We start from the raw sequence: 26,673 nt of genomic DNA, 5'->3' as shown, positions 1-26,673 counted from the left end.
ACTTCTATGTCACCTTTATGTCACTCAGCGCGGCTCTTCGTCCTTCTGCGTCAGCCTGCGTGAGGGCTATGTCTCCCCTGGACTGCGTCTCCCTCTCAGATGTCTCTCAATGTCCCCGCGTCACCTCCTCCTCAGTCACTGACTATTGCTGATACCCTCCTCTTCCTCCACCCTGTAACTCTCCCTCTGAAATCGATCTCTTTCTCTTGAGAATCGATTTTCCTTGCAATACTAAGTATCTGCTGGTACGTTTCCAAATGATCCTCGAGTCTTCTATTATACTTTTCCTATTGATAAATCAACGGTCGAGATTAAGTCTCTAATCAACGGCTAAGATTAAAATAGACTTGATCCTCGTCTCTTAGAAGCTTCTCACCTTTATCTTTATCAATACCCATTAATATTTTTATTTTCCTAAGTTTAGACTTAGGAACTTGTTGACCACTAGAGTGCCACCTGATGATTACATGAAGAATCCATGCCCAAGGATGATCCAGAGGTCAGTCAACAGAGTTTTTTAACTCTGCTTCTATATTCTCTTATATTTCTTGTACTTAAATTCCACACCTTATGGGGAATTGTAATATTACCATACTAGATCACACAAAAAATTTCATGGAATTTAGTTAGTTCTAGGTAGTCATTTTTTTAATTTTTAAGATTTTCGGCAGGTCAAAAATTACAAATAGAATTGTATTTAAATTGTAATAAGTGTAGTCTATAGAAGTTGTATGGGGTATGAATAATCAAAATTACACTTCTCACCCTCAACTTTCTACTATGACACACTTTGAGGAGTTAGTAATGTGTTTTGGACCCTCAAAACCCACTTTTCCTAAGTTTACTGAGAAATCTAACAATTAATTAAGTCAAAAATTAAATAAATGGAGAAAAATGAAATGAGGTGGGAAATTTTGGGGGAGTTAAGGCGAAGTCCTAAGGTGATGTGGACTCCTAAAGTCAAGGAAAAGACGTGTTCAAATAAAATCGAATTTCTCGCATTAAAGGAGAAAGCTGCTTACTTGGAAATTCGAATTTGTGAAGTTAATGCACACTTGGGAGGATTGGAAAGAATATTTGGTGTGTGGGAAAGTGTCCCCACATGGGTTACCACCCATATACACTTGTCATTTCATCATAAAATTCGAATTTGGCACATAAGGGAAGTAGAAAATGATTTCCACTTGACAAAATTCGATTTTTACACTTGGCAATAGAGCTTCATTCAACAAATTTGAATTTCTCTTTGGGATTGTCACCTCATGCCACTTGTTTAATCACTTCTACATTGGGATTGGCTCCAATGCCATTTGTCATTGTCATTCTTCATTGGGATTTGCTCCCAACTCTCTATATAATAGAGCCATGGGCTCTCATTTGTATCATGTAATACAAACTATTGTACTTGAGGAGACTCTGTGGGATTGTATTCACTACTTGCAATTTAATACAACAGTCTTTGGGGTAAAGCTTGATGGTGTTCTTCTCATTGCATGTGTGGTAAATTCTTGACTTGTTGTTATGCTTCTATTTATTTTCTCATGTCATTATTTCTTTCATGCGTGCTTCAAGTTATGTTAGTATGCAACTATCTCATATTAGCATAAGAATTAATTATTTGCTTTAGGAAAAGAAATCTTCTAGTGGATAATAGATATATCTCTAGGAATTCTTTCCACTACACTTATTTAATTTCATGTCGATTTAATGATTTGTGGTAAAATTTTGTAGATGAATCATTTTTTGGTCAAACTTTTCAAGCATGAGGAGAAATTCTCTTAGGAATTAATCCATTCTTTAAAAATATTCAAGGAGAATCTGCATGTTTTGAATTCCAAAGTCTCATCTAAAATTATTTGTGTCTTGTAGGGATTCTTTCAAGTTTCTTAAAGCTTTTATTTCTTGTATCAAAATATCAAACTTGGAAAATTTTATTTTTTACGTATTGTTCTTCATTTATCAATATTTGACTATTTCAAAGAGCTAAGTCATGGCTAATCAAAGAGGAGAGCTTGCTCATACTCATTGGCCTAGCCTCTTGTAAATTATTTTGGTAACATACTTTGTTGTCATATTGGTTTAACATTTGAATTATTTTCATATCCTTTTGAGCAAGATAGTTTCCATGCTTTGATTTGTAAGACTTATTCATCTTGAAAGCATTTATAATATCTTGTGCTAACAATTTAGTGTTTCACTTTTCAACACTATTTTGGCTTTCCATTTGAAAGCTTTTCACTTCATTTTAAGAAAAATACAATTTCATTTATTAAATAGCAAATACTTGGAAGGCATTGGTTGTTTATGTATTTCATGCTTATCTTATGATGGTTATTGCTCATATCAATTTTTTTCTTATAAACCTTAAAGAGATAATCTGTTTAACTCTAACAATTCTCCTAGAAACTCACATCCTTTTTAAATTAACTTTTCATTAGGGACCACCCCCCTTAGCTAACCTAGGAGATAACTTAAAAAAGAGAGAGGGGATTTAGTGTGACAACCCCTTCTCTGAGTTCCCTGCCACCAACCACACCTTGTGGGGTTGAAGGTTTTTCTCACTGACTTGTAGGTAGGTGTAGGCGGCAGGGTCAACAAAACCCATTAAAAGTATTAATTATTTTAATAAATCCTAATCCGAATGGAGTTTCTCGAAACGATTTCTGGGTCTTGAGATCTCATGTGCCTTAGCCTCTCCCCCAAATTTCAAGGCTAGATCACATCCGATGCTACCAAAAATCAACACAGTTGACAAATATAGATTGCTTGAGAGCAAGGAATTTTGGGGTGGGAGGATTTGTCATGTCCCCATTTTTATTTTCCTCTATAGTACAGTGAACGTGGATTCCGAAGGCACGAGATGGCTAGGTCATGGGAGCAAGTTTATGTCATTAAGGGTTCCAGGGGAGTTTTGAGGAGTTTTTATGGGATCCGATGGAATTCACTTGGAATATTCTAATTCTGTTGCATTCCAACAAATTTCAGAAAACAGGGTTATTATTGTGCCTGACTTAATTAATTTCACTTGAGGTGGAATTCCGAGAGAAATATTTGTTGGAATATCTCAGTGTAATAGCTCGCTGGAACCTAAATGAGAAGATCTACAAGACGAGATTTTGAGAAGTGACTTCTAGCGGTTGAAGAGAGTATGGTAGGAGATTTACTATTTTCCTAGATTAAAAATGGCTTTAATTAGTCATTTAATTAAGGAAAATAATTAATTGGAGGAAAAAAGGCCAAAAGTGATTTAAGTGAAATAAAATAAAACTAAAAGTCACTTGAGATAAATTCAATGGAGGAGCTTCTAGAATATTAATAAAATAATAACGTAAGATGCTTCTACAGGCTTGGAGATCTATCCATCAAATCTATAAAAGAGGAGATCATTTTGAGACATCTTGGAGTTGTGTATTTGTTTCTTGTGGAGAGGTTTGGAGAACTGCGGGTTCCTAGTTTCAGTTGTAACCCCAAGACAGAAACCCTCAAGTGATGCAGTGAGAGTGGGGAGAACCCTTCTCTCCCCTTGGTGGATTCATCTAGATTTCACAAGAGAAGTGATTAGTTTAGATTTTATTTTGGAGGCTAGTGCAGTATTGTTGCAGATTTCTTGAGTGGCCATTATTTCAACCATTTCCATATTATTGTACTAGCATATGATATTTGTTGCATATAATGAAATAAGGCTGAATTCTTCTACACATTTATCTTGTCCATTCTTCAGTTGCAGTTTATTTTAAGTTTTTGCTATTGGTTTGTGGTTCAAATTGTGCACATTGTTTATTTAAATTAATGGTAAATTTTGTGAAGCAATATTCAACAAATTTATCATTTGGGACATTATAGTGGTATTAGAGCATTCCTTGTTTTGTTGTGAAATTTGTGGTTCAATTTGTGCAAATTGTTTATGGATCTGATGGCTAAATTTTTTGAAGCAATTTACTGCTAAATTTATATTTCGAATATTAGAGCACAAGACTTTGAGTCACACTATTGACTCAACTAGTTACTTTACACTTTACAGGTATATCTTTCATAGAATAATCACTTTTGGAGCTAAATTTACATCAGATACAAGTTGATATATTGATATAGGTAAACATAACTATACCACATAATCTTTGAAGGTCATTGTGGACGAATAAAACTAACCTAAAAAATGTGCAAGGCCCTGGGCATCCATTGGATCAGAGAAACTCCCCACTCCCACACACATTGCTGCTGCTGCCTGCCAATTTTTTATTATTAAGTAGCAAGCTTTTAAGCATCTTAAGAATAACTAATTCACTAAATCTACACTCCTAAATTACTAATTATATATACAATTTTCTAAAAATGCAATAGAAGATACAAAAAGAAAGAATTAATGTACAACATAAAGAATACTTTCATATTTAATAAACATCAAAAGATTTTAATAGAACTAATCCTATACCTGAATTCATTCAAAAAGAATTATACCAAAAAGAGAGCCTTAAGCTCAAACCATGCCAAACAATAAGACAAATTTCTTACAGTTATTTCAGGAACACCAAATTGTACTACATCCATAGAATATAAGCTGCTTGTATAGTACACGAGGTACCTTGCAGGCAAAGCAAAGAACATCTACCAATGGAATTATAAGCTCAATGTCTTGTACTCACAAAAAACATTGTATCAAAATAATTTTCCAGCATTTTTAGCTTCAACATATTAAAAATTGTTAGGAGCCTAGGATATTGATTGATGTAAGACAGTAGAGGTCAAGAAATGGTACTGTGGAAAGATCCTCAAAATTTTCCAGAAAATTTACCATGAGATAATGACAAAATCCCAATAGATGTTGTTGTTCCTAAATATGCTAATATTTGTAATGTTGAAATGTGGTTGTCATTGATGTCAACCCAAGTAGCACTTGACGATGCCCCACTCCTTTTGACCAAACTGACATGGCAATTCATGATGTTTTGAGTCTAGATCTCTTTATTGGATTCTCCTTGTCGAGCCGATTCCATTGGTATGTGACACATCACGAGAGCCTTCATGGTTAAGTTATGCTTGTTTGAAGATGAAGCCCCCAACTTGTGGGAAAAAACCCCAAAGGGTGATGATGTGGTAGCTTCTCTTTGGAAAAGACAAATTCTCATGCCATAAGGTTCCTCAACAAGAATTAAAATAAAGTTTCTTGTGGCAAAAGATTGATTGTAAATAATTGTTTTTAAATGCAAGGGCATGCGAGGGTTTTGGCACCAAAGGAAACTTAAGTTCAAAATTCAAAAACTCTCAAAGGGGTTTTTCCCTCCATATTTTTGAATTTCAATGTGAATCTCCCTCCAAAATGGCAATTGGGTTAGCACTTACGAGCCCCTTTAAAACTATATAAGGGAATTGTTGCCACACAATCTAGCAGGGGTCCTAGCAGGGTACCTAAAGGACAATTGCTAGACCAAATGACAACAATGGGACAAAGACTCAATGTCACCTTAGTTAGTGTCACCTGCTCTTTACTCAGTGTCCTAAAAGGAAGAAGGATAAGTAGGAGAAGCAGGACCAATCAACAACATCCACAGAGAGACAAATTTTCCTCCGGGTTGGAGGAAGACTTCACCATGTTTGCAGCGATACCTCTAGGAGTGACGTGGGGCGATATGGAGCTATAGGCCCAAAGTTGCACAGAGGTTTGGGTAGGGTCCATTGAGGTGTCTTCCTCATGGATCATTACCTTGCTACGGGGGCCCACAATATTCAGTAGCAAGATGGATCATTGTTAGTTGATGCAGTCAAATTCTGGAGTGACAGTTGTAGACTAGCAACAGTCAGATGCGCTGAGGAGCACAAAGCAGTGTTGATAGCAGAGCAGGAGGCTTAGTGGAAGAGTCAGAAACAACGCAAATTCTTCAGTGGGCAGTGCTCTGGATAGTAGTGGTCAGACACTCAGGAGACAGATGCAGCACAAAGACATAGTTGATTCAGTATTTCATATTTCTTAGTAGTAGTAGTTGCAGTAGCAACAACAACAGTTGAGAGGGATTTGTAGTGCAGATGCAAAGTTGGAAGAAATATAGCAGTGTAAGTAGCAAAACATATGCAACATCAAAGTTGCACAGTAGTTGGTGGGTAGTGGCAAGCGATCACAGTGGCCAGACATTAGTAGCATGTATGGAGGATGATGCAAAAATAGGGTGTTGGTGTTAATTTTTGTAGCATCGGATATGTTCTAGCCACAAAATTTAGTGGAGTCTAAAATAAATGAGATCTCCAAAACCCAGAAATCGTTTCTGGAAATTCCGCCTAGAAATTACTTAAATAGATTATTAACTAGCTTTTAAATATTTCTTAATTCTAAACTTATGGAATATGGTTAATTAATCATAATTAATTAATTCAAGGCGTGAATGATCTAGAAACTCACATGGATTGACTTCAAGTTAATGCTAGCCATCGATTAAGATTTAATCTTGGTCGTTGGAGTCCCGACAGAGGATTATAAGAAGACGTCAATGGACACTTGGAGAAGACACCAAAGAGGTTCGATTTCAGGAGCAGATCGATTTCCAGAGTAGCAGCAGTCAGTTGCTGGAGAGAGAGCTAGTGAGATCGAAGCAGTGAGTGAGGGGTAGAGACAGTGATCAGGAGAAAAGATTTTCCAGATCTGGAGAGGCAGCAACAAGAGAGCCAAATTATCCCAGTGAGGCTGCACTGAGGGACAACACTATTGCTTCAATCAAGAAGTTCTATTTGGAGAGAAGAAAAATTGTTCTCAGTTCTAGCCGAGAAGGATTCACAGAGAGCCAGAGAGACGATTTTATGAGTAGCCAAAAGAAAAACGATTTCATCAAAGCCAGTCAGAAGAAAGTTGTCTAGCTAGCTACGTAGAGCAGCACAAATGCTGATGCAGTGCTCCAAAAGGCCAAGTTTTGATAGGGAAAGTTGAGCCAGAGATTGCCTATGGGAGAAGGGTAATTCCCTTTAGTATTTTTCTTAGATTTTCTTGCTGTTTGGATTTCTAGTTGGGCATTGATAGATGCACTCAGATTTCACTGCTGCATAATATACTAAAACCATCAATGTTGCACCGGTTTTCCCAAGTTGGGTTTTTCTGGGGACATTGGTCCAAAAATAACTGTGTTATTTTATGTGTGTGTACTAGCATTTCTTCCAGCGTTTATTCTTCCGCAGTTTTATTTGTGTAGGTTGCAATGTGAGTTGTTCATTATTTGTTGTAGGAAACAACAAATAGATTGTTAAATAAAATTAACAATTAGGTGAATAATTTCCAGTTGTTGCAATAGGATTCGGGTTTCCAATTTTTTACATGGTATCAGAGTGCAAATGATCAGGCAGAACGATTAGTAGCAGAGGAAGGAGGAATTTCGTTGTTCAGTGTGGGCAACAGATCGAAACCCTAGAGGGAAACGCAGTCACTTTGCCAAGAGGCTGAATTTCTTGAGGAGATTTGATTTTTTCTGAGAGGGATAGAAAAATTCGATCTCTCCAAATTGAGGGATTTTAGAGGCAGAGGGAGCAACCCAGTATTTTCATGGAGCAAATCTCTAGCTAGATGCAGTGGTTTTGCGGCAGTTTGCTAGAGCAGAGCTAACGTCGAGTGGAAGAAGAGCACACAATGAGGGAAAATTTTCCTCAGGGAACTTCTAGTCTCAAGAAGTTTGATTTCTCTTGCAGATCAATAGACATTGAGAGCAAAGTTTCTCACTCCATAAGGGAGTGCGAGTAGCCTTGCAGCAGTTGAGTAGAGGGGAAGAGGATATTTTTGACATTTGTTGAGATGGGCATTGTTGGGCTTCGAGATTAGGATAGGTTGGATGGAGGTTCCAACTATGTCATCTAGAAGGCGAGGATGTCCTTCCTTCTAGATGAATATGGCTTGAAGACATTTATAGATGCAGTGGTAGCAATTCCCACAAACGCAAATCAGCTGAAGGAGTATAGAAAGGAGATGGCGTGGGCGAAGAGATTGATCCTGTATGGAGTCTGGGATCACATTGTTTCACACATAGCTGGCAAAGGTACTGCCAGAGATGTGGGAGACTCTCTCCATGCTTTACCAAGGTAGTTATGAGCAGTGGAAGATGTACTTATATGAGAAGCTAAGATACATCAGGATGTAGAAGGGGAAAAGCATAGAACCCTTCCTCACCAGGATTTAGGAGGTCCAAGGTCAATTTTCAGTTTTTGGAGCAGCGCCTCAACCCACAGAGCTAGTGTGATTGGCACTAAACAGTGTCTTCGAGGAGTGGCAGGTATTCGTCCAAAGCATTTTGGGCAAAGATACCTTGCCATGTTGGGATAGGATGTGGACCAATTTGCAGTAGGAGTTGAGACGAGCTCTATTGAAGAGTGACATCAGTGGCAAAAGCGAATCAAAGTAGGTGAAGGAGGAGGAGAACGTGGCCCTCGCATCTAAGGGTCCCATTCAGGGACAGGGGGAAGAGAGAAAGAAGAAGAAGGACCCGTTGAAGGTCAAGTGCTTCAGATGTGGTGAGCTTGGTCACTAAAGTACCCAGTGTCCTCTCAGGAAGAAGGACAAGGAGGAGAAGTAGGACCAGTAGGAAACATCAACAGAGATCGATAGTCTTTCCTCCAGGTTGAAGGAAGACTTCATCATGTTTGTTGACATATCTCTAGGAGTGAGTTGGGGAGGTGCAGTTAGATGCCAAAGTGACAAATGTAGAGTCTAGTAGTAGTCAGATGCTGGGGAGTGCAGTTCAGAGTTGGCAGTAGTGCAGTTCGCATAGTGCAGAGTTAGCAACAAAGCAGAGTCTTCAGTAGACAATGAAGTAGCTAGTAGAAGTCATGAATCAGGAGAAATATGCATCATACTAATCATAGTTGATTCAATATTTAGGATGCTTTTCAGTAGCAGATGTTGTAGTTGAAGCATCAACAAATGAGGGGGAGTTGCAGTGCAGATGTAGTGTTGGCAGTGTCAATAATGACAAAGATGAAGCATATATCAGAGTTGCACAATATTTGGTGGGCAGCAACAACTAGACATCAACAACGTGATAAGAGATGATGCAAAGACAGGGTGCTACTACAAAATGGGATGGAGAGCACTAGAACGCATTCCTCGCTAAGAGGGAGTGTTATTTTTTGTAGCATTGGATGTGTTCTACCCAAGAAAATTTTGGAGAGGCTAGAATACATGAGATCTCCAAAACCCAGAAATCGTTTCTGAAAATTCTGCCTAGAAATGACTTAGTTAGATTATTAACCAGTTTTTAAATATTTCCTAAGTTTAAACTTAGGGAATATGGTTAATTAATCATAATTAATTAAGACAAGGCGTGAATGATCTAGAAACTTACACGGATCGACTTCAAGTTAATCCTAGCCATCGATTAAGATTTAATCTTGGTTGTTGGAGTCCCAACAGAGGATTATAAGAAGAAGTCGATGGGCACTTGGAGAAGACACCAGAGAGGTTCATGGGTAGATCGATTTCCAGAATAGCAGCAGTTAGTTGCTAGAGAGAGATTCAGTGAGATCGAAGAAGTGAGTGAGGGGAAAAGATAGTGATCTAGAGGAAATATTTTCCAAATCCGGAGAGGCAGCAACAAGAGAGTCGAATTATCCCAGTGAGGTGACATTGAAGTGCAGAGCAGTTGCTTCAATCAGGTAGTTCAATTTGGAGAGAAGAAAAATCGTTCTCAGTTTCGGAGGCCAAGAAGGAGTCCCAAAGAGATGGAGAGATGCGTTTTTGAGCAGCCAAAGGCAAAATGACTTCATCATAGCCCAGTCAGAAGCAAGCTGTCCAGCCAACTATGCAGAGCAGCACAGAGGCTGACACAATGCTCCAGAAGGCCGAGTTTTGATAGGGAAAGTTGAGTCAGAGATTGCCTATGGGAGAAGGGTAATTCCCTTTAGTATTTTTCTCAGATTTTCTTGCTGTTGGGATTTTCAGTTGGGCATCCATAGATATACTCAGATTTCACTACTGCATAATATAATAAAACCCTCACTGCTGCATCGGTTTTCCCAAGTTCGGTTTTTCTGGGGCATGGGTCCAAAAATAACTATGTTATTTTATATGTGTGTGCTAGCATTTCTTCTAGTGTTTATTCTTTTGCAGTTTTAGTTTTGTAGGTTGCAGTGCGAGTTATTCAGTATTTGCTATAGGAAACAATAAATAAATTGCTAAATAAAATTAACAATTAGGTGAATAATTTCCAGTTGCTGCAATAGGATTTGGGTTTCCGAATTTTCACATGGTATCAAAGTGAAAATGATCAGCCAGAGAGATCAGTAGAGAAGGAAGGAAGAGTTTCACTGTTCAATATGGGCAGCAGATCGAAACCCTAGAGGGAAGCACAATCACTTTCGCAAGAGGTTGAATATCTTGAGGAGATTCAATTTTTTTTGAGAGGGACAAAAAAATTTGATCTCTCCAGATCAAGGGATTCCAGAGGCAAAGGGAGCAACCCAGTATTTTTGTAGAGAAAATATCTAGCTGGAGGTAGTGGTTTTGCAACAGTTTTCTAGAGCAGAGGTAGCATTGGCTGGAAGAGGAGCACACACCGAGGGAAAATTTTCCTCAAGGAACTTCTAGTCTCAAGAAGTTTGATTTCTCTTGTAGATCAGTAGTCATTGTGAGCAAAGTTTATCACTCCATAAGGGAGTGTGGATAGCCTTGCAACAACTTAGTAGAGGGAAGAGGAGATTTTTGACATTTGTTGAGATGAGCACTGTCGGGCTTCGAGATCAGAATATATTGGATAGAGCTTCCAACTATGTCATCTGGAAGGCAAGGATGTCCTTCCTTCTAGATGAATATGGTTTGAACACATTTATAAATGCAGTGGTCGAAATTCACACAGACCCAAACCAATTGAAGGAGTATAGAAAGGAGATGGCACTGGCAAAGAGGTTGATCCTAGATGGAATCTAGGATCACAATGTTTCACACATAGCTTGCAAAGGTACGTTGTACTAGGGCACTTCTGAGAAACAGAAGATGTAATTAAGAGGAGAAGCTGAGATGCATCAGGATGCAAAAGCAGGAAAGCATAGACCCCTTCCTCACTAGGAATTAGGAGGTCCGAGATCAATTGTTAGCTGTTGAGGCAGCACCTCAACCCACAAAGCTAGTGCGATTGGCACTAAATAGTGTGTCCAAGGAGTGGCAAGTATTCATCCAAAGTATTTTGTTCAGAGATACCTTGCCAAGTTGGGATAGGATGTGGGCTGATTTCTAGCAGGAGAAGTTGAGATGAGCTCTATTGAAGAGCTCCATTACTGGCAGCAGTGAATGGAAGCAGGTGAAGGAGGAGGAGAATGTGGCCCTTGCATGTAAGGGACCCAGTTAGAGACAGGGGGACCAAAGAAAGAAGAAGGACCTATCAAAGGTTAAGTGCTTTAGATGTGGTGAGGTTGGTCACTACAGTACCCAATGTCCTGTCAGGAAAAAGGAAAAGGAGGAGAAGCAGTACTAGTAGGCAGCATTAGCAGAGATTGATAGGCTTTCCTCCAGGTTGGAGGAAGACTTCACCATGTTTTTTGACATACCTCCAAGAGTGAGTTGGGGAGATTTGGTTCTTTAGCCCCATAGCACTCTAGATGGGTGATATCCTTGAGGAATTCACCTCTTGGGTCAATACCTTGCTACAGGGGCCCACAATATTCAATAGCAGGATGTATCACTAACAATAGATGCAGTCAAATGCCAGAGTGACAGATGCAGAGTCTAGTAGTAGTCAGATGCTAGGGAGTGCGCACAGAGTTGGCAGCAGTGTAGTTGGCACAATGCAGAGTCAGTAGCAACGCAGAGTCTTCAATAGACAGTGCGATAGCTAGTAGAAATCAGGACTCGGGAGACAGATGCATCATACTGATCACTGTTGATTTAGCATTTAGGATGCGTTTAAGTTGCAACAACAGATGAGAGGGAGTTGCAGTGCAGATGGAGTGTTGGTAGTAGTATGGCAGTGTCAACAACAACACAGATGAAGCATATATCAGAGTTGCGCAGTGGTTGGTGGGCAGCAGCAACCAGACATCAACAACATGATAGGAGATGTTGTAGAGATAGGATGCTGCTACAGGACATTGGGTACTAGAGCACTAGAACACATTCCTCGCTAAGAGAGAGTGTTAGTTTTTGTAGCATCAGATGTGTTCTAGCCACAAAATTTTGGGAGAGGCTAGCATACATGAGATATCCAAAACCAATAATCATTTATGGAAATTCCGCCTAGAAATGACTTAATTAGATTATTAACCAATTTTTAAATATGTCTAAACTTAGGGAATATGGTTAATTAATCGAAATTAATTAATTCAAGGTATGAATGATTTGAAAACTCACACGGATCGACTTCAAGTTAGTCCTAGCCATCGATTAAGATTTAATCTTGGTAATGGATTCCAAACAAAGTATTATAAGAAGCCATCGATGGGCACTTCGAGAAGACACTATGTTGATTTGGGGTAGCATCGATGTGCTCCAGCCACGAAATTTGGTGGAGAGGTTGGGGCACATGAGATCTCCAATACCCAAAAAGGGTTAGGGCAAATTCTAAACAAATCAAGAGATATTAAATGTATTAATTTTTTTAATGGAGTCCCTAAGTCTAAACTTACGGAAAATAAAATATTAATGTGTATTAATATGAATCTGTGTTAGAGTGATCCAAAAGACATGGATCAAGCCAGATCTAATCTTAGCCTTTGATTAGTGACTTAATCATGGCCGTTGATATGTCAATTGGAAAAGTATAAGAGGAGGCATGAGGGTCACTTGGAGAATACACCAAATGATTTGTCATTCTATTCTCCAGAGCAGGGTTTGCTAAGAGAGATAGAATCAGTGACCAGGAGAGCAGCTGAGGGGCATTGAGTACAGAGAAATAGAGAAGGAAGAGATTGTGCTGGGATAGCAACGCAACAGCCAAGGAGAGTGACACAGAGCCAGCAAGGGCTCACGCAGAGGCAGCCAAGTGTTGCGCATAGCACCAGAGGGGCCAGTGTAGCTAACGCAGAGGCTCCCAGAGCTGACGCGGGGCATCTTGGGGCTGACACAGGCCTAGAAAGGATGAAGCAGGGCCAGCGTGAGATAGAGAAGGGTTGACACAGTCCAGATTGGGCAGATGCTGGGGTTGCAGGAGTAGTTTTGTGTTGAGGAGCTGCTGAAAGGGCTTTCCGGGGTTTCAGCCAGGAGATTTCTCTCAAAATGTGAGGTATAGCTGCTAAGGAAATTCTCTATTGGGTAGGCCAATTAGAGCACACAGATTATACTCTAATATTGCTTAATAAGAAAACCCTCAGATAGCTGCACTAGTTTTCCCGCATTGGGTTTTTCCAGGGACATTAATCCAAAAATAATGGTGTCATGTGGTGTGTTTGTTCTTGTTTCTTTTAGTTGCCGATCTATAATATGTTGAGCCTACACTGGTGTTTATTTTCAGTATTTACTTTGTAAATAACTTGTTAAAGAAAAATAACAAGTAGTTAGGAATAAATAAGAAAAAGTTCATGAAGGGTTCATAACTAAGGAAAATTAGAAACTTCAACATGGTATCAGAGCGTGATTACAGATCACAGGAGGACTAAGAGACATTAGCCGAGCGGAGCAATAGCAGCAGAAAACAACTGTCCCGAGGTGACAGAAATTGTTTCTAGCAACGCAAAAGCCAAGAAGTGTGACACAAAGCCAGCTAGAGCCACACAGAAGAAGCTGGGAGCTGCGCAGAGCCTCAGAGAGGCCAGTGGTGCTAACGTAGAGGGCCAGAGGGCTGACGTAGGGCATCCTAGGGTTGACGTAGACCTATCTGGGGTGATGCAGAGCCAGCGTGAGACAGAGAGGGGCTGACGCAGTTCAAAGAGATGAAGTTGCTAGGGTCTAGAAGGCTGCATAAATATTGCAGAGTGGAGTTGGTGAGGTACTGTAGTCAGAACAGTACCTGACAGAGCAGGGCCAGAGGAGTTGTTATTGAGGGTTTCTAGCCGAGGAACCTGGATCAGCAGTGCAGTTGCACAAGATGATCAGAGTAGGGGGCATCTCGATAAGTGGCAGACGGATTTCCAGGATGGAAATCAGGACTCAGAAGGAGTCCAGAAGAGAAATTCTAGACGGGAAGTAGAGACTCAAAGGAGTCGAACAAAGAACTTCCAGGAGGGAAGTAGAGGAGCGTCATGGCACTACACGGGGTAAGAGAATAGGATAGACTGGACGGAGCATCGAACTTCGTAGTCTAGAAGACCAGAATCTTATCAATGCTTGACAGGAATCGTGTCAAGAACTTCACCTTGAAGGTTATAGTTAACCTAGTCGACCCTAATGATAATGACAAGTATGAAGAGGCGATGGAGAGGGCCAGGTGCATTATCCTTGACGGGGTCAAGGATCATGTGGTACCACATATAGCTGAGAAGGAAATAGTAGTTGAGATGTGGGAGGCTCTCAAGAACTTGTACCAGCATACTTCTGTGCAGAGAAGAATGTTGCTTGAAAACCAGATGAGGTCTTATCAGATGAAGAAGGGTCAATCAATTGATACCTTCCTCGGATGATTGAATGAGATCCGAGAGCAGTTGACTGCTATAGGAGAGACATCGGATCAGGAGCTTATGGTGAGGACAACCCTAAATGTTATCTTAGAATATTGGGAAGTGTTTGTCCAGAGTATCTTGTGTAGAGGGACTCTCCTACCTTGGGACGAGATGTGGACAGCTCTTCATCAAGAAGAGATCAGATGTTAGTCAAAGACAGGTAGCAGCAGCAAAGGGATCAAAGTTCAGTAGGAGGAGGAGGATGTGGACCTAGCATCTGAGGGAAATCAGGGAAAGTGGAAGAAAAAAGATCTCTCCAAGATCAAGTGCTTCCACTGTGGGGAGATGGGTCACTATGTGACCCAGTGCCCAAGGAAGAAGAGTAAGGGAGAGTCTTTCGAGACTAAGGTAGCGCCAACACGGGCAGATAAGGAAGTTTTGATAGATGATGACTGTGCCATGAGTGCACACACGCCACTTGAGCAGAAGTGGGGAGACATCGAGCTGTAGTCAAGCGAACTACAGGCGATGAGGGGCAGGATCCTTGAGGTACCCAGCCTCTTGGATTAGACCTTGCTACGGGAGCCCCAATGAGGAGTAGCAGGATTGGCTGAGTGGGTAGAGATGGATGCGGATGGAGTGGTAGAGAGAGCTACAATGTAGGAGTTCCAAGACAGCATAGAGCTAGCAAACTGTAGTAGTACGAGAGGCACAAGAGTGTTGCACCAGCACAGGAAGGCATAGAGATGTGTGCAATGGTGCGAGATGCAAGGAGTTGTTGCAGCAGTGCAGAGGTTAGAGAGAGGGAGCACTTGTCAGTGGTAGAGTGAGCTTCAACATCAGTGGGTGTTTCTAGCCCAATAGGGAGGTCAGTTGGGAGATTAGTTACTTACTTCTCAGTAACTGAGTTGCAATGCAGCAGTGGGTAGCACGATGCAACATGATGAGAGGAGGTGCAATGCAGATGCAGCGTTGGGAGAAAGGACCAGCAACAGCAAAGATGCAGAGGGAGTTGGAGTGAAAATGCAGTGCTGGGAGGAAGGACCAGCAACGACACGGATGCAGAGGGAGCTATCTTATAGATGCAACAATGGCAGTGGCAGAACCATGGGTAGCAGTACAGGAGGCAACAGTGCAGAGGATGTTGGGAAGGAAGGCCTAGCATCATCACAGATACCAATGCCAAATGATCAAAGTAATACTCGGTGAGGAGTATTGCTAGAGCACAGTCCTCGCTAAGAGGGAGGGTTGATGTGGGGTAGCATTGGACGTGTTCCAGCTGTTAGACTCCGTCTCTTGTCAGAGATTGATTCTTCTTCAAAACCCTGTTTTGAAGAAGAAATCATTAATGTATTGTTTAAATTTATGTAATTGATCTGTCATGGTAGTTTCAAAAGGGAAGTGTTTATTGATGGCGAAGCTGAATCCAGAAAACATGAAGAGGCGGGGTCATTGATGGAGCCAATATCTCCAAAAGAGGATATTAAATTTGCCTGGCAACGAAATGAGGGATAAAAACCCAATTAATGTGGCCAAGAACAGAAGAAGAGCGAAGGAGGCAACGGAACTGTGGTTTTGTTGCTTTTATGAATAGAGCAGATGGTGAAACAGCGAAAGATGAAATGCAAGGGGGTCATTGTTTAGCAGATTATCATGCAGGTTCAGTCAAGGCAATGGGTGCTTTCACCTCTCTGATCTTGGTTTTGATGGCCAAATTCACTGGACTCTTTGCTGTATCAGATACAAAAGTGACTTTTCTACTTGTTTATTCTTTCACATTATCTCTGATTACTATGGCATTTGCATTAAGCACAATGTTTTCAAAGGTCAGGACAACAATAAGTGTCTCTGGAGCTGCGTCTTTTCTTGGAGGATCCATGAGAATGACCGTGTCTTTTTGTGTCATTATGGTCGAAATCACAAACAATCTGCAGCTTTTGCCCCTGATTATGCTAGTTCTTCTCATATCTAAGGCTGTTGGTGATGTTTTTAATGGAGGATTTTATGAAGAGCAAGCTCGGCTGAGAGGTATCCCATTGCTCGAATCGAGGCCAAAACAGTATATGCGCAATATGATTGCCAAAGAAGCTTGTGTAAATCAAAAGGTTGCATATTTTCCACGTGTCGTTAAGGTTGGAGATGTAGTTGCAATGCTACAGAGCAATAGTCATAATGGTTTCCCTGTAATTGATCATCTACAAAATGGAGAAACAGAGTATCTATATATTGTAGATAAGTTTGATGGTGGCGGTGGCATCAGAGTAAAGCAGCAATATCTCTACATGGTTGCTTTAACTTAATAATCCCATATTCGTTTTTCTTCTCGGCATTCTTCAAGCGTTGTTCCATCCAGGGGTTGATTTCCATTATTGTGATAAGATGCTCTGCCAGATAGCCTGAAGCCCATTGAAAGGAGAAACCACATTCATGTTTAGATGGACGAGAGCTGTTTGTTATTTACACGGTAAAGTGAGAAGAGAACAATTGCCATGAGGTTAATGCATTTAATATTATATCATTCCTTTATTTGGGGAGGTTACAGATAGTCTTTGGAGTGGGAGTCATCTCCATTGTTATATATTTTGTCCTTTAAACAAGGATTCTACTGGATGGAACTAGTCAAAGGAAAGGGAAGCAAGTGCATATCCCCTTCTTGTCAATGGGACAGGGAAGCAACTTCAGAAGGCGTTTGAAAATATTTACAGTTGCCTTGACAATATATTTGGATTACAAGACAATCCAGAAGAAGGACGAATGGATTACTGTGGATAAACGGGATGATCTATGGGAGAGAGCTCATGAACGGAATGCTAATCGCCTTCTTAGTGCCATGATTGAATTAGAAGGATTATGGGTGAAATTAGGCCAGTATCTCTCTACCCGTGCAGATGTTCTTCCCGATGTTTATATACAGCTGCTCAAGCAGTTACAGGACTCTCTTTCACCTCGTCCATTATCAGAGGTTTACCAGACCATAGAGAAAGAGTTGGGAAAGCCCAAAAGTGAAATATTTACGGATTTTGATGAAACACCTCTTGCCACAGCTTCGATAGCCCAAGTTCATCGAAGTCATTTGAACGATGGACGGGATGTGGTTGTAAAGGTTCAGCATAAGGGCATCAAGGATGTCATTCTTCAGGATTTGAAGAATGCTAGGACAATTGTTGAATGGATAGCCTGGGCAGAACCACAATATGATTTTAGTCTAGTGATTGATGAATGGTGTAATGAAGCACCCAAAGAACTCGACTTCAACACAGAAGCTGAAAATACACGAAAGGTTGCCAGGAACCTTAATTATCGAAGCAGGCAGAGTGATAGTTCTGTTTCTAATTATGTTGATGTACTTATTCCTGAAGTCATCCGGTCAGCAAAAAAAATTCTTGTTTTGGAATACATGGATGGGGTGCGGTTAAATGACAAATGTAAAACACGGAACCACGCCAAGGCACTAGATCCGGCCCTCATTTACGCCACAGAATGTCAATCATAAACAGAAAAATAGGAACCAATTTCCTATTTCAAGACCTCAGAAAGATCTGCGCTCCAGCATTTATATTTTTATTAGTCAATCAGAGGAGTTTTAGGGACATGGTTTTAGAATAGAAGGCTTTTCTATTTTTGATTTTTTTTTTTTTTTGTAATTTCAGTTTCAAACAGCGCCCAGATTGTGGGTTGATCTGTTGTTTTGTTTTAGAATAGTTTATAAAATAATAATTTTGTAATAAAAAAAGAGGGGGGAAGGAGGGAGAGTTTTTTCTGAGCGCTGGGAGCTGCTGGAGAAGCAGAGAGCTTTTTATTGTACAGTTTTATGACAGAGAATTTAATGGAATTTCACAGCTCTGTTTGCTGAGATTCATGTGGTATGTTGATTTAGCATAAGTTTTTCCCTTTGTCTCATATGTAATCAGTTATGTTCCATTTCATTTCATGACCCTTTCAAGCTAAACAAATGAAGTGATTAGGTAGGAATTCATAGTATTATATGCTCCTCCTATAAGTTTGTTCGCATTCGATGTTTTCTACTGTTTAAGGAGGATTCAGAGTTATTGTCTGCCCTCCTTAGCTCCTCACCAGTCTTGCCATCCCATTTGAAACCAGATTTGGTGTTAAATTACATGCCTACCTTGCCTCAGTTGATAACCTGTGTAGTCATTATATTTTTCTGTTTGAAGCTGTGATTTTGCCCATGTAGCCCAGAAAAGCCCCGTCATTCCATTAAAAAACCCCAAAAATCATTAAATCCAAACCCCCTATCAATTTACTAGCCTAAAATCCTTATTCTTAATTGGTCAGCCTAATCATATTGAAAGATCTATCGAATCTGACCCGAGAGAGCCTTCTCATACCTCGTAGGGCTAGCTACGAGGTGAAATGGTTTGATGTAGCCTTGAAGGTTTACCTTCCTCAGCCTAGGGTGAAATCTCAAGCGCTAACACCAGCCACGAAATTTGGTGGAGAGGTTGGGGCACATGAGATCTCCAATACCCAGAAAGGGTTTGGGTAGATTCTAAACAAATGAGATATTAAAATAATTAATATTTTTAATGGAGCCCTAAGTCTAAACTTAGGGAAAATAAAATATTAATGTGTATTAATATGAATCTGTTTTAGAGTGGTCCAAAAGACATAGATCAAGCCATATCTAATCTTAGCTGTTAATTAGGGACTTAATCTCAGATGTTGATATGTCAACAGGAAACGTATAAGAGGAGGTTTGAGGGTCACTTGGAGAATACACCAGATGATTAGTCATTCTATTCTCTAGAGCAGGGTTTGCTAAGAGAGATAGAATTAGTGATCGGGAGAGTAGTTGAGGGGCATTGAGTATAAAGAAATAGAGAAGGCAGAGACTGTGCCGGGAGAGCAACAACGAAGGAGGGTGACACAAGCCAGCAAGGGCTTATGCAAGGCCATGCAGAGGCAACCAAGTGTTGTGCAAAGCATCAGAGGGGCCAACGCAGCTGATGCAGAGGCTCCTAGAGCTGACGTAGGGCCTCCTGGGACTAACGCAGGCCTAGAAAGGCTAACGCGGGGCTAGCGTGAGATAGAGAAGGGCTAATGCAGTCCAGATTGGGTAGATGTTGGGGTTGCAGGAGCAGTTTTGTGCTGAGGAGCTACTGGAAGGGTTTTTCGGGGTTTCAGCAAGGATATTTCTCTCAAACTGTGAGGTATAGCTACTAAGGAAATTCTCTGTTGGGTAGGCCAGTTTCGGCACCGAGATTGTACTCTGATATTGCTTAATAAGAAAACCCTCAGATAGTTGCATCGGTTTTCCCGCATTAGGTTTTTTCGAGGACATTGGTCCAAAAATAATGGTGTCATGTGGTGTGTTTGTTCTTGTTTCTTTTAGTTGTTGATCTGTAATATGTTGAGCCTGCACTGGTGTTTATTTTCAGTATTTACTTTGTAAATAACTTGTTAAAGAAAAATAACAAGTAGGTAGGAATAAATTAGAAAAAGTGCATGAAGGGTTTGTAACTAAGGAAAATTAGAAACTTCAACACACTAGATAGGTTTGATTTCATGAGTAGATCAATTTCTAGAATAGCAAAAATCAGTTGTCGGAGAGAGAAACAATGAGATCGAAGCAGTAAGTGAGGGGGAGAGACGGTGATCCAGAGGAAAGATTTTCTAGATCCAGAGAAACAGCAGCAAGAGAGACGAATTATCCTAGCAAGGCAATGCTGTGGTGCAGTGCACTTGCTTCAATCTGACAATTCGATTTAGAGAGAAGAAAAATCATTCTCAATTCCAGAGGCCGAGAAGGAGTCCCAAAGAGCCGTAGAGACAATTTTCTAAGCATCCAGAGGCAAAATGACTTCATCAGAGCCCATGCAGAAGCAAGCCATCTAGCCAGCTACACAGAGTAGTGCAAAGGCTGACGCAGTGCTCTAGAAGGCCGAGTTTTGATAGGGAAAGTTGAGCCAAAGATTGCCTGTGGGAGACGGGTAATTCCCTTTAGTATTTTTCTTAAATTTTCTTGTTGTTTGGATTACCAGTTGGGCATCCATAGATGTACTCAAATTTCACTATTGCATAGTATAATAAAACCAAGTTGGGTTTTTCCGGGGACATAAAGGGTTTCAAGAAAATCCACTAGGACTCCATAACCGAAAAAGGGTTTCAGGAAAATCCACCTAGAAATGCCTTAATTAGGTTAATTAATCAGTAATTAAAATTTTCCCAAGTATAACTTAGGGAAAATAATGAATTAACAAGAACTAATTGAGGAAGGTGAGATTTCTCTAGAAACTCACATGGATCGACTAGGAGATAATCTCACCCATTTATTAAGATTTAACCTTGGTCGTTGGAGTTCCACAGTGAGATTATAAGAAGTCGATGGGTATATGGAGGATTAAGATCAATTTTCCTTGGTCAGTTCGACTTTCCAGAGAGTAGCAGCATTTTTCCGGAATAGTTCAAGTCAGAGAGGGGACGCAGAGACAGAGCGATAGAGATAGTGAGTCTGGTGGAAGTTTTCCAATTTCGGAGAGTCAAAAAGTGGAGGTCGAGATTTTCTCCAGGAAGCAGAGCAAGAACTGTGCAACTAGTTCGATCCAACTGAAAAGGAAGACATTTTTTGTTCTAGAGGCTGGGAATTTCTAGAAGGTAAGAGAAGAATTTTCCTAGTTAACAACAGGCGAGACAACTAGATTAGTAGTCAATTCATGCAGTGCATGTGGCAGGCAACGCTAGGGTGACGTAGGGCCTACGTAGACCACTTGGACGACTAGCCTCTTCAAAGGTCAGATAGTGTCGAGATTGCTCGGAGAGGGTAAAATCCCTCAGATAATTTTTGCCCATAGTTCTCTTAGATATATTTGCTAGTTTGGCGATATTTATTGTACTCGAAATTTCTCACTGCTACTTAGTCATAAAAACCCTCAGTTGTTGCACCGATTTTCCCAAGTTGGGTTTTTCCAGGGATTTTTTGTCCAAAAATAACGGCGTTATATTTTTGTGTATGTTCGTGTAGGAATTTACAGGGTAAGTTCCTCAGACAGAACACCAAAAGGACACCGCTCACAACCAAATTGCAGATCAATACACCAATATTTTGACGTGGTTAAAACCCTCAAAGAGGGAAACAGTCCACGACCTGAGCCAACGCGGCCACTTCAGGCAATTTATTAATAAAAGAATGAAAATTTACATATGTTTCTCTCATGCACGGATTACCCTACAAATGACCCTCCATGCGCTTTAAATAGAATTCATGGACCAATCGGGTGTCAAGCCACGGATCAAGTGTCGTTAATATCGAGGAGAGAATGAACCGTCGGATCACTACATATCGTGACCATCGGATTGTAAGTTACAAAATGTACAACGGTAAAGAAACATACTTTACCTAACTCTATACCTAACTCTACACTAGACCAAGTTGTACTTAACTATTTCCTATGTGTCGGAATATCCTAACATCCCCCCTTAAGAACAACTTGGGATAGGATTGAAGGATTTACAAATATGACACAATAGGAGAAGGAAGGAGGCACTAGAGCCTATCCCCCCTTAGTGACAACTTCCTGAACTCCAACCAGAAATCAAAGTTTAGTGAACTTCGCCTCTGTGAGAGCCTTTGTAATTGATCATTTGTTGAACAATATTGCACTTCAAGAACATAGTCATGAATGAGCTTTCCGATGAAGTGCATGTGCAGTTCAATGTGTTTTCTGCGCTGATGTTGGACTGGATCTTTGCATAGCTGAATGGCACTTTGATTATCACACCAAAGTGTAGTCGGATGCTGCTGCTGAAAACCAAACTCTGACAGGATCTGACGAAGCCACAAGGCTTCCTTACTAGCTTCTACGGCACCACGATACTCTGCTTCTGTTGATGAAAGAGAAATGGCAGCTTGTTTCTTACAAGCCCATGTAATAGGTCCTGAACCAAGAGTGAACACATAACCGGCAGTAGACTTCCGATCATCAGGGTCACCAGCCCAATCGGAATCAGTGAAACCAACCAATAGAGGAGCTGCTTCGGCACTGTAATGAATCCCAAACTGAACTGTACCTCGAACATAACGAAGTATTCTTTTAGTTGCTTTCCAATGACTTTCACGGGGGTTTTGCATGAACCGAGCAACAAGGCCAACATCAAAGGAAAGGTCAGGACGAGTATGGGTTAGATACAAAAGTTTTCCTACAAGTTGACGGTATAAGGTAGCATCAACTTCAGGAGAATTATAAGTGACTGAAAGTTTGACTCCAGACTGAAAGGGAGAAGGGGCTGGCTTACAGTCTTCCATGTGAAAATGACGTAGAATATCACAAGCATACTTGGACTGGGAAAGGGAAATACCCTCCTTGGATTGCAAGACTTGAAGACCGAGAAAATAGTGTAAGTGTCCTAAGTCTGTCATTTCAAATTTCCTTTTAAGACTAGACTTCACATGGTTTATAAGGTTGGGATCACTACCAGTAAGGATAAGATCATCAACATAAAGAACAAGGATGATAAGAGAGTTGCCCACTTTCTTGGTGTAGACAGTATTGTCAGAATGACACCTAGAAAAGCCAGATTCTAAAAGAAAGCTATCCATTTTGGCATACCAAGCTCGAGGAGCTTGCTTGAGACCATAAAGTGATTTCTTAAGTCAACATACAAGGCTGGAGTCTGTTCGTATGAAGCCAATGGTTTGTTCCATATAGATTTCTTCATGCAAGTCTCCATGCAAGAAGGCAGATTTAACATCCATCTGATGGACTTCCCATTTGAAAGAGGCAGCAAGGGAAAGAACAAGGCGGATAGAGTTCATTTTGGCAACAGGGGAGAAGGTTTCAGTGTAGTCAATGCCTTCAACCTGTGAAAAACCCTTAGCAACAAGACGAGCTTTATGTTTATCAACTTTCCCATCTGGTCCATACTTGGTTCTATAAACCCATTTGCATCTAACAAGTTTTCGTCCCTTTGGTAGAGGAACAAGATCCCATGTATCATTTTCCAACAATGAATGATATTCTTCATTCATAGCTGCTTCCCAATCTGGATGGCCTGAAGCTTCTGCAAAGGTGTCAGGATCATAATTTACTGGAGCTTGAGCCAGTAAAGAAGAGGCTCTCTCGAACTGAGAACTTGTACGTCGCTGATCTGTAGGATCACCGGCAAGATCACCTGCTGCATCTCGAGTAGCACGAACCCATTTTGGAAGCTCAGGAGCTGAAGGAGGATACTGAGATGGTGGGGGAGGATTTTCATCCTAACTTTCATCATCTGAAGAAGAAATGTTTTCAAAGGTAGAAGAGATAGGGAGAGGTGGCACATCCGCCGGACTAGGCTCACAGGCCGATATATTTTCATCAAATTTTACATCTCTTCTAATGATAACATTTTTGGACTTAAATGGAATAAGTCTATAGCCTTTGACATCTTCAAAATATCCAACAAAAGTACATTTTTCACTCTTAGGTTCTAAAGCTTTATGCTTTTCATCTGGAATATGGGCCCACGCTTCACTTCCAAAAACACGAAAGTGACTTACATCTGGTTTGATTGAGCTCCATGCTTCTTCTGGAGTGATATTCTTTAAAGCCTTAGTAGGAGTGCGATTTATTATGTAATTTGCACAGTTAATTGCTTCTGCCCAAAAACTAAGACCAAGTCCTTTAGATTGTAGCATACAATTAGCCATTTCCTTTAAGGTGCGATTCTTCCTTTCAGCTACACCATTTTGTTGTGGAGTATATGGAACAATATGTTGCATTTGAATTCCATTCTCAATGCAATAGTTGATGAATGTGTTTTTAACATATTCTCTGCCATTATCAGATATTAACTTAAGAATTTGATGTCCAGATTGTTTTTCAACAAAGGCCTTGAAGGCCAAAAAAGTGTTAAATACTTCACTCTTGAGTTTTAAGAAGTATACCCAAGTGCGTCTAGAGAAATCATCAATGAAAGTTAAGAAATACTTGCAGCCAGAGAATGACACAACTGGAAGTGGACCACATAAATCACTATGCACAAGCTGTAAAGGGGCTGAGGCATGCCAAGAGGCACGTTTTTCAAAACTGTCCCGATGATGTTTTCCGAGTACACATCCGGAACAAACACCATCTCTGCAAGATACCATAGGAAGACCTGTCACCATATTTTCTTTACATAGATGCTGAAGGGAGCGATAGTTTAAGTGACCAAATCGCTCATGCCAAAGTTTGCTCACTTCATCGTTATGAGCAACAAATACTGAGGGAAGATTTGATGACCCAAAGTTGTGAAACTTATACAACCTTGTAGAATCATCAGCAATGCCAGTAGCCAAAATCTGTTTAGGATCTCTTAAGTCCTTGATTACAACATCATGAGGTGAAAATTCAACGATTTTACCTTCACCTGAATGAGTCATCTGATATACAGATAGAAGGTTGCAGGATAAGGTTGGAACACATAATACATCATTAAAATGACCATTGTCTAGATGAACAGTTCCAGTCCCTACAACATTAAGAGATCTATCATCACCAACATATATATTTTTGGTGTTACAATCATTTAAAGAAGAAAACATGGCCTTGTTTTTGGCCATGTGATAAGAAGCTCCAGAATCAATGAGCCACTCATGAGAATGAGAAGAAGAAGATACATTTAATGCATAGCCAGACCGAGATGCTTGACAACCACATGCAGAAAGTGCCATTCCTGAAGATGAAGTTGAAGTTGAAGATTGCCCCAAATGGATGTTATGCTTCTTCATTGCTGCTTCCAAGGCTTCCATCTTCTTAAAGCATTTTGATTCTAAGTGACCATCTCGATTACAAAAATTGCAATGTCTATCAGTCTTCTTTCCTTTGTTTTTATTTGTCTTATCATTTTTTTGAAATGATTTTTCATTTTGGGGCTGAAATTGCTTAGGACCCTTGTTTGGTTTAGGAACATTCTTTTTAGGATATGACTTCTTAGGATTCTTTGAATTTGGTTGCTGCTGGGCGGCTAACGCTTTCTTGGAAGAGTTTCCAAGATTAAGAAGACCAAGGTGTAAGAGCTTTTCTTGTTCTCTTATTAAAGAATCACAAAAAGAGTCAAAGGAATGGGACTTGTAGTCTGTTCCTTGAGAAATGAAAGCTTCTCTTATAGAATGGAAGGTGGAAACAAACACAGAGTAGGCTGGTCCCAACTTTGTAAGAATGGAATAGATAAGGTTACTATCTTCTTTCTTAACTTTAACACCTTCCAAAAGATATCTAAGGGTCTTGAACTTGGACAAGAAATCTTCAATGCAAGAAAAATTATTAGGGTCCAATGTAAGCAACTCATTTTCAAGTTGATGGGCTCTAATTTCATTTTTAATCCCAAAAACTTTATTGATTTATTTCATTGCTTCATCAGGAGTATCAATTTCTGCAATATGGAATCTAAGATCTAGAGAAATAGACATCCCTATCAATCCACGTGCTTGATCTTGCCTATTTTCCCATTTAGCAGCCTTATCTTCATCCTTCAGTTTCTTTTCTTGGCCTGAGGCTATTCTGTAGAGACCTTTACTTCTAAGTAAATCCTCAATGTAAGCCAACCATTGGAAGTAGTTGGTGCTGTCAAGGGTAACTTGGTATTGAATTTCCATTTCAATGGAAACTTAAGCTAAATATGCTGAAAATAAGTGTTCCAATGGATAGATCTCGAAAAATTAGGCTGGTTTAAAAAAAACGGCTCTGAAAATGGCTTCCGGATGAAGAAGTTATGGCTTTTTGAAAAAACATTGTTGAAGTTGCCGACGAAGTGTGGGAATGTGCGGAAATGAAAAAGTCCGCCCCCACAAAATGGAGACTTGAACTCAAGACCTCTACTCTCTTAAAATAGCTTTGAACCAATTGATCTATACAAAAAATTTGAGAGAGAGAGAGGGGGGGGGCTACGTTGGGTTGCGTGCTTGCTTTGAGAAAGCTCTTTTTCCCTACAAAACAAAAAACACAAAACCCAACACGGACATGCAAAGAAAACGAACCTTATGGCTCGAAGTTAGCTTTAGCCGAAAAACTAAATATTTTCAAAAATGAACCTTGCGGCTCAAAGTTAGCTTTGGCTGGAAACTAAATATTTTCCTCAATGTTTCGGATTTTCCGAGATCACCCTAAGGCGCAGGGAAAAGAGCATACGCATGAGAAAAATCCTTCCTTTCTGTTTCTGATTTGCCCAGATCGCATAGAGTCGCAGGGAAAAGAGCATACGCAAAAA

At 40.3% G+C, this 26,673-nt stretch overlaps 2 protein-coding genes across 2 annotated transcripts in view; one reads left to right on the top strand and one right to left on the bottom strand.

Annotated features, from left to right (window-relative positions):
* Nucleotides 1-26,673, bottom strand: part of LOC149163430 (nardilysin-like) — a 694,409-nt gene that overhangs the window by 626,645 nt on the left and 41,091 nt on the right. Inside the window, exon 2 of the mRNA XM_089431708.1 lies at nt 4,150-4,225. Within this exon, the coding sequence (XP_089287834.1) occupies nt 4,150-4,213 (64 nt within the window). The 5' untranslated portion in view covers nt 4,214-4,225. The remainder of the gene's footprint in view (nt 1-4,149; nt 4,226-26,673) is intronic.
* LOC149163431 (uncharacterized) lies at nt 17,147-17,980 on the top strand. Its single transcript, XM_089429127.1, has one exon. It carries the CDS (start codon nt 17,147-17,149, stop codon nt 17,978-17,980), a length of 834 nt encoding a protein of 277 aa, XP_089285253.1.

Source organism: Pinus tabuliformis, chromosome 5_1 (assembly GCF_031772625.1).
Source record: "Pinus tabuliformis cultivar Carrire ecotype Pingquan chromosome 5_1, CPIR1, whole genome shotgun sequence".
NCBI classification, from domain to species: Eukaryota; Viridiplantae; Streptophyta; class Pinopsida; order Pinales; family Pinaceae; genus Pinus; species Pinus tabuliformis.
Note: the sequence above shows the minus strand (reverse complement) of the source record. Positions and strands in the feature narration are given on the sequence as shown.